General features: G+C 49.9%; 1 protein-coding gene across 3 annotated transcripts in view; it reads left to right on the top strand.

Moving 5' to 3' along the window:
• Taok3 (TAO kinase 3) overlaps positions 1–8,588 on the top strand; it is a 168,161-nt gene extending 159,573 nt beyond the window's left edge. For all 3 annotated transcript variants that reach the window (XM_060382536.1, XM_060382534.1, XM_060382535.1), the window contains 2 exons: positions 5,325–5,507; positions 7,230–8,588. In XM_060382536.1, coding sequence (XP_060238519.1) covers positions 5,325–5,507; positions 7,230–7,391 — 345 coding nt within the window. In that variant the 3' untranslated portion in view covers positions 7,392–8,588. The remainder of the gene's footprint in view (positions 1–5,324; positions 5,508–7,229) is intronic.
• The last annotated feature ends 3,781 nt before the right edge of the window (positions 8,589–12,369 follow it).

The raw sequence follows: 12,369 nt of genomic DNA, 5'->3' as shown, positions 1-12,369 counted from the left end.
GAAAATGAGGGAAGGTGGGAAAGAAGGAAAGGGGAAAAGAATGGAGGAAAAGCAGAAGGAGGAAAGAGAGGAAGGAGGAGGAGGGAAAGAGAAGGGGGGCTGGGATCCCCATGCATCCCTCCTGTCTTACACTCGGGCCAGCCCTGTGTTCTTCACTGTGTCCCAGGCATCCTAGGACATGGAGGATGTTGGTAGGTTGGGGAAGGGGTGTGTCAGGTGATTGAACGATGTCATCTCACAGCGAAAAGCCCTAACAACCAACGGTTTACCGAACAGAAGCATTAGTCCCACCTAAGGCTGTAGTCTGCAAAGATGCAGAGGCCTCAAAGGGTCTGAGACCAAGGGAGCAGCCTGAGTAGCTGCAGCAGCCAGGAAGTGACATGTGGGGGGGGGTAAGAGGGTGGGGGACAGAAACCCCAGCAGGAGGTGACTGATGTCTGGTGTGTAGTTGCCATGAAGCCTGGGTTCCACCACAGTACAGGTGGGAGGTGGGAGGCAGGCACATAGATGTGGTAAGGGCTGGGCATGGTTTGAGGGACACTTAGAGCAGCAGAGAGAACTGAGAGGTTGTCAGGAGACTAGGAGAGTTGAGGGAGGCAGGTGAATTCAGATGACGGGCACGGTAATTGCACAAGGTGGCCATGGCACCTGAGGCCTGTGGGCGTCCATGTGGAGAGACGCAGATACTGAAATCTACAGGTCAGAAGGGACACCAGGATTGAAGACAGAAGGCACCATGCCTTTGCCCTGTGAAGGCAGCTGTAACTTTTAAGAGTAAGCAAAATCTACCAGGGACAGATGGTGGGGTTTGAGAAGTGGGCCGGGGACAGGAACTAGTAGCTGTCCATATTTGAAGGCCCGAGGAGACATAGATCAAAGAGGACGAGTACCCAGAGATCAGGAGGGGCCGGGCAAGCACAAGTCACAGATGCCAGGGCAATGGTTCCCACGGGAGGGTTCAAATGTGCAGGAGCCACGAGAGCAGTAAGCCTCGGCGACCTCCTTGCTTTGGACAGTGGCTTTAGTCAGTACAGTACAGCAGTGGACTAGACATTCTCAGACTTCAAAGGGATGGGGCTGCAGCCCAGTGGGTATAATGCTTGCCAAGCATGCCTAGGGCCCTGGGTTTGACCCTCCACACCACGCAAACCAGCATGGTGGCTCCCACCTGCGATGCCTGCACCTGAGAGGTGGAGAATGAGGATCGGAAGTTCAAAGTCATCCTCAGCCACATAAGTTCAAGGCCAGTGGCAGCCTGGGCTCCATGAGACCCTGTCTCACAAATAAAGAGTGCCCATAAAAAGAAGAAGAAACTGCACGTGGAACTACATTTCCCATCCTCATCAGCAGAGGCAGACAGACATGTAGCAAGCGGAGGGGATGGTTTGAGGAGGCTTCTGCCAGTAGGGAGAGGCTTAAACATGCTCTTGAGCTGAGGATGGGCGCTGCCGCCCTCATGCCTTCATCTGTTCATCCATCCATTGGCAGGTGTTCATGAGTATCTGCACCATGACCCAGGCATCCTGGAATACCATGATGAATATCCTGTCATCCCCCAACCTGGTCCTCCTGGGATAATGGTGGAAACAACATCAAAGGGGCTTCACATGGGGTAGAGCAAGAATGAGAAGGCAGCAGCAGAACCAGAAGGGCTAGCCTGGTCTGGAATGGCGGGAACAGCCTTACCACCACAGCTATTTAGGCTGAGGAGCCCCCGGTGCAGGAGGGGAAAAACAGTCGCCCTTCTGAAGAGCTCGAAGGCATCAGTTCTGTCTGGAGTTCAGAGCACTGGGGAGGGTCTTGCCTGGGAATAAGACAGGAGGGTTGCACAGGGGGCCAGGTCACAGTTGGCTCTGCAGGGTAGCACAGTACACTGTCACTAAAGAGTAGGGGAGCTGGCATCATATTGCTGTTTGGGGACCGTCCCTCTGAGACATGCGGAGAACGGCACGAGAGATGGCAGGAGCACTGGGAGGCCACTAAGGGGTGTTGCTCTTGCCCAGCTGTAAGGGTAAGACAGTAGAGATGCGTCTCGGGGATGAAGGGAAAGGTGGCCATGTTCGAGACGGTGAGGGTCAAGATTACGAGGAAAGCTTGGGAAAAGATCCAAGTCTCTGGGTTGACTTTAATAGTAGGTGACAGTGACAGTTTTCTAAAAGAGCAGTGGGACAGGCTGGGGAAGTGGAAGGAAGGATGAGTTTGTAGTGGTCACATCGAGCTCATGGGTCTGCGAAACCGCCCAGGTGAAGCTGTCCAGCGGATAAGCAGATAAACCAAGAGGGAGAGCAGGAGGGCTAGCCTCCCCCCTCCCCAAAGCAAGTCTGGACCATGTATCCCAGGATTTGCCAGCATTTGCCCAACAAATAGTCATAGAAAGAGCAGTTTAGAGAGGGCCCCAGCCAAGGCCCTGGAGCAGCCGCATTTCACAAGGTCCTGAGCAGGACCCAGCTGGGAAAGAAGCAAAGTGGGAAGAAAAGCACGGGGAGGGGTATGCCATGTCTCAAGTCAAGGACAGAGACAAAGAATCACAAGAAAGGAGGCAGCCGATGGTGGCAAACCCTCCCGGGACATGAGGTCACATAAGAACATCTCACCAAGATGCTCAGAAACCGGAGTGTGAGTAATGTAAGTGGAGGATGGGTCAGATAGTGCCAGGTGGGATTCCTGCCTTGTCTTTTGGTGTGTTTTGAGACAGGTTCTCTTGTAGCCCCAGCTGGCCTGGAACTCACTATGTGGCCAAAAGAGGATCGAACTTCTGATCCTCCTGCCTCCCCATCTCCCACTGGGATTACAGGTGTTCATTACCACATACTGTCTATTTCGGGCTGGAGACGGGACCAGGGCTTCATGCTGCCCTACTCTACCGGCCTGCCCACACCCTAGCCTGGCTCCAGTCCTGTTAGTTGTACTCATAGCGCCTGCGGCATTTCCTGGCTCTGCAGCAAGGGTCCAGTGACTGTGTTATGCAGACACAGGAGAAGGAGTGCAGAGGAGAGCAGGGACAGGGAAGAGGTGAGTCAGTCTGGCTATCACAGCTGCCCATCACTGGCCTCGGGCCATGGGTCAGGTGTAGCCCTTTACGTACTGGCCGTGAATGCCTATTTACCTGGGCAAACCAGAGGCACACTGAAGGAAGGCCATTCCAATGAGCTGATACTTTTTAAATTTTTTCTGTAAAGGGACAGATCATAAATGTAATCCATGTGGACTACGAGGTGTCCATCACACTCACCAGATCACCTCTGCAGAGGCAGCCAGAAATGAGGTGTGTGTGTGTTTGAGATAGATCCGGCATGCCCTAGTAAACTTTATACATCGACAGATGGCATGGCCTAGGGGCTATAGCACTCCAGTTTCTGGCATTTTGGGGAGGCAGGATTTGAATTTACCTAAGGAGGAGGCCATGAGCTGAGTTACACTGCACACTCCTTACATCCTTTTCCTCTCTTCTTAAGCTACTGTAGAAGCAAGCATGATAGCCACTCACATTGTTATAAACCTTAGAGTGCACGTGTGACTGTGAGTGCAAAAAACAAAAACTCCAAAATCTGGAACTCCTGTGGATTCTAGCACGTGGACTTGTGTGGTCAGAGCTGGCACAGAGTAGAGTTTGAGGATAGCTGGACGCCAGAAACAAAAGCTGCAGGCTGGGTTAACAGAGGGCTTGTCTACCATGCAGGAAGTCCTCAGTTTTGCTACCCCACTGCTAGAATCCCAGCATGGCCATGCACACACCTGTAATCCCCACCCTTGGGAGATAGAGGAAGGATCAGAAGTTCAAGGTCATCCTTGGCTGCATTACAGGCGCTGGCTCCAATGTGGCCTGCATGAGACCCTGTCTCAGAGGAAGCTGGAGACATTTTGAGGTCAGCACTGCCCACTGGACATCTGAACTCTCAGCCGCTCACCCAGGCTCATGGCAGGTGATGCATAGGAATAGAGAAAGGTTCCTGGGAAGGAGCCTCCCAGATCAGGAGAAAATCCCTAGCAGTCCTCACTGGGAGCTACACATTTCACTCTCATCCGTGAGCTATTCCAGCTGCAGACCGACTGTGTGTATGCAGCAACCGCCTGTGTCCCCCAGTGGATTCTAATATAGACAGCATAGGCTGGGACTCCAAAAACACACTTTCCCCTTAACTCCATGGTGTATTTCCCACAGAAGGACTAAAGATGACATTCTGCAAGTAGCTTTAACATTTCCAGAATCACTCCCTGCTGTGGGATGGATTGTCCGTTGTCACAGGCCTAGATCAGCTGAAGATGACACTGGGGAAAATGGCCTGTATGGGAAGATGCATAGAAACTCTAGGTAGCCTTACCTTCTGATTCAGGGGCTCTGACCTCAGTGGTCCCAGCCACACTGAGGGACTGCTGTGGGGATATACCCAAGCCTATGACAGAGTACCTAATCTGTGTTCTGCTAGTGGTCTGACACAGAAGCATCTCTGGGTTCTAGCCTTCAAGTCCCTTGCAAGTGGGCTTAGCCCATCTCCACACTAGATCCGGGCATCTTGGTACCAGATGTAAAGTTCAGATGCACATGCCTGGATGCAAAGGGAACTGCGCCAGGCTGCATGCATGATCTAGATTCCGTTGCTTTAAACGCTAAATATGTCTCCTGAGGTTTCCAGATGCTCTCAAATGGTGAGGTTTTGAACCTCTGGGGTTCTGGATTGGCAGCTAGAAAGATGCCAGGTGTAGCCACAGCCATAGCCAGCATGAAGTGTTTGGTCATAACAGCTATGGTGACATGGCATTCACACTGCATGACTCTGGATTTACTTCTGTTGTACTAAGCATGTCTAAATGGCGTCATGGTTTTATAGTTAAAGGTGTTTAAATATGGACACAGTCTTGTCAAAACCAAAATGATGTAACATCTACTGTTTATTGGACCTTGTAGTACACGTGGAATCTTAGGTCTGGGATCCTATATAGAGTCTTTCATTTAAAACTTAATGGGAACTATTGTTTTCTTGAAGAGAGAGAGAGATGAGACTAAAGGAGGCCAGATAATTAGCAAAATGCCACCCTGGAGTGGCAGAGCCCAGCTTCGGGCTCACCAGTGTGCACCTCCGGAGCCCACAAGCTTTGCCACTGGAGCGAGCAGCCTTCCCAGGATCTTGAGCCCTGCACCGAGGGAAATGTGTTCTTAGAATCCTGTGGCCGACCAGACAGACTCCACTGGAGCTAATCCAAATTACAGTGTCCGTGTGTTTCTGTCCTTCCACCCACGTCTGAGTAAGGAGACCGTTCCCAGTTGCCCTAGAGCAATGCAGTAGGGACCGCCTTATGACAGCGTATATCTTCTGTACCCACAGTTACGGCTAGATGAGGCGCAAGAGGCAGAGTGCCAGGCCTTGAGACTACAGCTCCAGCAGGAGATGGAGCTGCTCAACGCCTACCAGAGCAAAATCAAGATGCAGACGGAGGCCCAGCACGAGCGCGAGCTACAGAAGCTAGAGCAGAGGGTATCTCTACGCAGAGCTCATCTTGAGCAAAAGGTAGGAAGGTTCCTGGGAGCCGGGCAGTAGGGCTGGGAGGCAGGAGGGTCGTGGTGTTGTGTGGAGCCCTCCCTAGTGACCAAGGGTCAGACTGTCACCTTAGCCCTGGTATCCAAGAGAGGCAGGCATTACCCCCCTGACCTGGGACACCATGGCTCAGGAATGTTATTCAGCCATCTGAGGTTCTGCTTAGGGATCCCACCATCTTAGCCAGCAGGATGACATCACTTCAAAAGAACTATGGGATGCCTACATGGCTGCCCAGTAGCCTAAGAAAATCAAATGAGATTTGATTTTTTTTTCCAGAAAAAAAAAAAATTACCAGCAGGGCTTTTTAAATAAGAAATAAAATGAGGTTCTAGAGAGATGGCTCAGAGGTTAAGAGCACTTGCTGCTCTTCCAGAGGTCCAGGGTTCAGTTCCCTGCACCCACATCAGGCAGCTCACAGCCTCCTGTAACTCCAGTTCTAGGGGCTCTGACGTCCTCTCCTGGCCTCCACAGATCACATGCACATGAATATGCCTAAACACAGACATAAGTAATTAAATAAAAATGTTTTTTTTAATGAAGAGTGAAACTGAAGATAGGTCAGTATTGCCACATATAGTGAATGTGGCCCTGCTTGGTTTAGGCCTTGCTCCAGACAGGGTTCTAGGGCACGTCAGCTGGAAGCTGTGTCATGAAGTATCTCAGAGCCGGAGCCGAGGAGATGGCCCAGTGGATGAGGTGCTTGCTGTGCAAACATGAGGCCCTGAGTGCTATCCCAAACACCTACATTAAAATTGTAAAAGGCCAGACATAGTTGTGCACACTTGTGACACCAGCACAGGGAGGCAGCGACGGACGGCCCCTTGGGTCTCCCCGGCTAGCCGGCCCAGCCTACTTAGCTACTAAGAAGTCCTGCCTCAACAAACAAGGCAGGTGGCACCTCAGGAGCAGTACCACACATTGCTGTCTGGCTTCCCCGTAAACACAAGCTTTCGCGTGTGTGTATACACACAACGCATCTCAGGCGACGTGCTGGCTGGGAAAGCACTAGGACCTGATTTTAGCTCTCTAGTCCCCCATGTGAGCGCTGGATTGGACAGCACACATGTAACCCTAAGTCATAACCCTGGGAAGGCGGAGACAGGAGGATCCCAGGGACTCTGGATAGCCTGCGGGAGCTGAAACCCAGGCCCCAGGTTCAGTAACACCCTGTCTCAGAAAACAAGGTGGAGAGTGACCAAGGAAGACAGCAAAGCAGACCTCTGGGCTCCAGCACACATGTCCCACGCACAGGCGCAGCGCCTCAAGTTGGTGCCCCGCTCTCTGCTTGCCCTCACCTTCTCTCCCCAAGCAGCACGGCAGCCTGCTGTCCCTGCCACTGCTCCAGCATCAGATTTCTAAGGCTGCAGGAGGCCCTCCACAGCAGTCACACAGGGTTCACTGTGCTCAAGCTCTCGGGGCTTCTCCGCAGTTGCCTCATGCCAGGGGAGGGCACTGGCCTACATCAGCCTGGGCTCAGAGAGCATCTCCACCTCTACCCCAACCCCACACCCGCACCCCACTCCTAGCCCCAGCAAGTCTGAAGCACAGTGGGTTAAATCTGAGACACTTTATCACTGGGCTCCCCTCTCTCAGGTCTAGGCTATTCCCCACTCCCCTGTGTTGGGGGGAGGGACCCCTCATGGCTGTGGGAGTGAGCGTTGGCTCGGAGACCCACTTCTATGCTTGGTGCAGATTGAAGAGGAGCTGGCCGCCCTGCAGAAGGAACGCAGTGAGAGGATCAAGATTCTCCTGGAAAGACAAGAGCGAGAGACGGAGACTTTTGACATGGAGAGCCTCAGAATGGGATTTGGGAATTTGGTGACATTAGATTTTCCTAAGGAGGACTATAGATGAGATTAAATTTTTTTGCCATTTACAAAAAAAAAAAAAAAAAGAAAAAAGAAAAAGAAAGAAAAGAAAAAAGAAAACAAAAAATTCAGACCCTGCAAAACTACATTCCCCATTTTAACGGGCGTTGCTCTCACTTCACACACACTCTATCTCTCTCCCTGTCCCCCCTTTCTCTCTCTGTCTCTCTCTCTCTCTCTCACTCTTCCTGACATCGTGTCGCACTAGTGCCTGTTTACTCTTACTCCATCAGGGGCCCTTTCCTCCCCCGTGTCAACTTTCAGTGCTGGCCACGACCGGGCCGCCCTACTGTCCACCGTCCACACGGCAGTACGATGTGGCTCACGGATGTTCTGGTGAAAACCTCGGAGGTGGTTTTAGGGTCTGTCAATCAACAAACGGCGATGGAACACAGATGGATATTGCTTTGAGCAATCCCTCATTGTCACCAACCAGTGAAAGTAAAGCAAAAACAGATAAACAAGCAAATACCTAAAGAAAGAAAACTAAATACATAAAACATGCCAAGGGGGAGAGAGACACAAAATCCGCAGCCTTACACCTTAACCAGCTGCTGCATAACTTTATTTTATTTTATTTTTTTGGTATTTATTCATCAGGAATTAAAAAAAAACAAAGTTTTATTAAAGATTGAAAATTTGATACATTTTACAGGAACTAATTGTGATGTACATACGGAGTGGTAACATATTATTACTATTTTGGGGTCGGGTGGGTGGGCGGGGTGAAGAGATCTTGTGATTTTTAAGAACCTGCCGGCAAGAGTTTGCCTTGCTGTCAGCCTGGTCTACTGTATCCCGGCATCCTCTGCGGTTGCAGACGGTGCGAATACACTTAAGGAGCTCACAGAATCCCAGTAGCACAAAATTGGGCTTTGGCAAATCATGTATTTTGTGTATAGAGGGAATCTAAGGAGAGGAATTGCTTATTTTCATATTGTATTTTAACTGTTTCTCTGATCAAAATTTTTTTACTTCCTCCTCCTGTTCCTCCCCCCGCCCCCACGCCCACCTCCCCGCAGTTTCCAGGTCAGTCTCTGGAGTTCAATGTCTTTTCTGTCCGATCATCTCTGTTTATTTCTCCTTCCCCTACCCATGCCCCCTATCTTTGGTCATAAATATTGCATTATTCATCCTTTCAAACTGTGTATTTTCTTACAATAAAAAATGATGAAGAAAAAAAGGCTTTACTCCTTTTGCATGCACCTTAAAAAAAAACTTTAAAAAAAAAAAACAAAAACATTTTTCAGGTTCCAAGGAAGAGCATGATTAACTGTCAGGGCTTTTAATTATATTTGTAAATAAAAGTGTTCGTCACATCGCCTGGCTGTGTTCTTGTAGCAGGATTTTCCTTCCAGGTACCGTTGGGGATGACTCTGAGGGCTGGTCCCGCCTGGAACTGTGCTCCAGGGCTTCGGCTGCTCCTCCCGGAAGGATGCTGAAGTAAAGCCGCATCTTCCAGTCTCTTCTCCTGGACAGAGGTGGAGGTGTGCTGTTTGACGTGCTCAGTGAGGCCAGCCCAGCGTCGGTGCCCCTAGCCACAGAAGCACAAGCCACACACACTGTGAGAACCGCCCGGGATCGAAGGCGAGAGAAGCTGACCCCACGAAGAAGCTCTGGAGGAGGCAAGGGGGCACTCCCACCGGAAATAGTCCCACTGTAGTACAGACTCCATGGCCTCCTGGTTTTCGCTCACCGGAGCAACTAGACAGTAAAAATAAAACTTCCGGGATATGGTTTTGGGGTCAGGACAACCTCACAGCTCTAGCCTTAGCTCTGCAAGCCTAAAAATTGGATTTTGCTTTCTTGTCATTATTGTCTTTCTTCTTCTTTTTTTCTTTACTTTTTTTTTTTTCTGGACTGACAATGTAGCCCAGGCTAGCCTCTAACTCCAGAGATCATTCTGCCTCTGTCCCACCCCTACTGCCCTGAAGCGCTAGGATTAGAGGCATCACAGCCAGCCCTGTTTTGTGTTTTTTCTGCTGACTTGAGGGCTGGGCTTCGTAGACCTTAGCCAGGCTGGGATTAGATGCAGTGTTCTGTTCTGCAGTGTGGAGACTAAGGGCAGCTCCCTACGCACATACAGCAGAGCCAGCCCCAGCCCCTCCACTGCTCTTTTGAATGAGGACCTAAGGACCATTCTTAGACCCTGAAAAGTACAAATGTAACCTATTGGCTTCATTGTGATAAACTAAACCTGACAGGTATAAAATTACAGAGAGTTACTAATGTGAGTTAAACGTCTCCATGAAGCCTGTAACGGCCATCCAGCTCCCTGGGCTGTGGAGCCTGTTAGCGTCAGTGCTCAGCATGTTGGAGGAGCCTGGCATGGCAGCCCGAGCCTTTAACCCCAGCACCCAGGAGGAAGAAGCAGGGGGAGCTCTTGAGTTCCAGGACAGCCTGGTTTACAGAGTGAGTTCCAGGACAGCCAGGGCTACACAGAGAAACCCTGTCTCACAGAGAGACAGAGAAAGAGGAAAGTAGGTAACGGTGGAGAGGGCGAAGAAGACAGGTGATGGACACAGCTTGACGTCCTGTGTGATGAGCTCTAGGTCCCCAGTGTGTGGTCCTGTGAGGCAGTGATTGGAACCTTTAGGAGGTAAAACCCAATGAAAGGACATTCAGTCCTTTGGAGAGGACCTTGAGACATCCTTTTCCCTTCCTGGTTGCCATGGACAAATAGACCTTCTCCGTCTCCATGTCCCCACAGGCACAGAGCAACAGGGTCAGGCAACCATGAGTGAAACCATGAGCCAAAGAAACTTTTCCTCTCTTACGTTGACTGTCTCAGGTATTTGTCATAGTAAAGATGAGCAAATCGGGGGCTGGAGGGATGGCTCAGAGGTTAAGAGCACTGCTTGCTCTTGCAGAGGTCCTGAGTTCAATTCCCAGCAACCCTATGATGGCTCACAACCGTCTATATTGAAATCTGGTGCCCTCTTCTGGTGTGCATGTGTGCACACAGGCACATAATAAAATAAACAAATCTTAAAAAAAAAAAAAAAAGAAAAGAAATAGCATGTGTCACGTGCTTCTGCTTACCATGTCAAGGAATGCCACCCTAACATCTGACAGATGAAAAGCTCAGGTGGTGGCTAGCAGCAATGTGGGGTCTTGTTTGAGATCTGATTTCAGAACTCACAACCCAGAAGGAGAGTCGGTCTACAGTTATACAGGCCCTCCCACCTGGTCTCCCCATCCTTTTCTCTCTATAGTGACAGTGGCCAGGTGGCTTGTGAAAACACTTCAAACCCATGAGGGTAATAGATGGCATTTTATCTAATCACCTTCTTGATTCTGTCTGTGATGGTCCAGAACAGAGGTGCCAGGAGGGGGGACCAGACGTATCTTCATCACCTTTGTGTACCTGAATGAGAAGAAGAAATGGCAGGATCTAGGATGGCAGCCAGAAGGATGTGTAAAGGCAGGGGACATGGCTCTAGGTTCCATCCCCAGCAGAAAACAACCCAATTAAAAGAAACATAGGGCTCTTGCTCTTGCCTTCTCTTCTCTCTTGCCTCTTGCTCCCCATCTTGCCCTCTTGACGGTCGGTCTCCCCTTTCTTTCCCCCTCTTTCTTTTCCCTCTCTTCCTCCCATCATGTCCTGCTCTCCCTTCTGTCTCTCTCTCTCTCTCTCTCTCCATCTAATAAACATCTTTCATATAAAAAAAAAGAAACATAGGACCATGGCAGAGAGCAGGCGTGCTCCCTTCCAGCATGCAGCAAATGTCCGTGAGTTTTAAAGGACTATAAAAACAGGTTTATGGGCTGCCAAGATGGTTCCATAGGTAGGTGCTTACTGCCAACCTGAGTTCAAACCCTGGAATCCACATGATGAAAGGCAAAAACCCACTCCTACAAGTTGTCCTCTGACCTCTACACACCCACCATGGCATGTTCATACAAAATAAATGTTTGTTTGTTTTTTTTACTGTGTTTGTCGGGAATATAGATAAGGCATAGCTGGTAATCCTTGACCGGAAATTATTGAGGCTGTTTATTGAGTGCATTACACGTGCCCATCCCAGATGCCTGAGATGTGCTAATGTGCCTGAAACAGGTGAGTATGAGCTTTCAAATGGAGATGATCGCAGGGCTGGAAGAAACCCAGTTAGCTAGTGGTTATGGTAAATGACTGGTAGAAACGCCTAGGGATACGGAAGTACATGTAGGAAAAGCTGGTCTGCTCTGCGGGCCTGCACAGTAAGACTCCGTCTCAAAGCAAAGAGAGAAAACGAATAACAAAAGTCCTGAAACCTAACATGCACTTGACAATCATCCAGGAGACTTCATTACACGTGAGGTAACTGCCCCTACTGGGGACTTCAGGTTTTTTTGTTTGTTCGTTGGTTTTTGTTGTTGTTGTTGTCTTCTCGAGACAGGGCTTCTCTGTGTAGCCTTGGCTGTCCTGGATTCTCTTTGTAGAACAGGCTGGCCTTGAACTCACAGAAATGTGCTTGCTTCTGCCTCCCAAGTGCTGGGATTAGAGGCGTGCACCACTGTACCCCAGCTGGACTCTTCAGTCTCTTATTGTTTGGCTGTCTGTTTTGTTTTGTTTTGTTTCCTGTAGTGCTGGGTGGGGGGAGGGAATTCATGGAGTCACACCTCCACCCAGCATTCTCAGTTCTTGACTTCATGAAGGGTGCCATCTTTTAAACGTTACATTTAAATAAATTATACACACATATATAGCTATTCACTATGGTGCTGGTAACAACTGCTTATCAGTCAGGTGACCTGTAATCCCAGCACCTGAGGAGTAGGGCTGGGAGATGAGAGGTTTCAGGCCACCTTGGGAGTCATAGCACCCTGACAGAGAGGGAGACAGAGAGGGAGGGAGAGGAAGGAAAAGAGAGAGAGACAGAGATAGAGAGACAGGCAGAGAAAGAGAGCCTATAAGCACACACATCTTTAAATGGCAATGGAAACACGGCCACAGAGCCACAGGAATTAGCCCATTCAGA

The sequence above is a fragment of the Meriones unguiculatus genome, chromosome 4 (genome assembly GCF_030254825.1).
Source record: "Meriones unguiculatus strain TT.TT164.6M chromosome 4, Bangor_MerUng_6.1, whole genome shotgun sequence".
Taxonomy (NCBI): Eukaryota; Metazoa; Chordata; class Mammalia; order Rodentia; family Muridae; genus Meriones; species Meriones unguiculatus.
The sequence above is the reverse complement of the archived record's forward strand: the minus strand, read 5'-3'. Positions and strand labels throughout refer to the sequence as shown.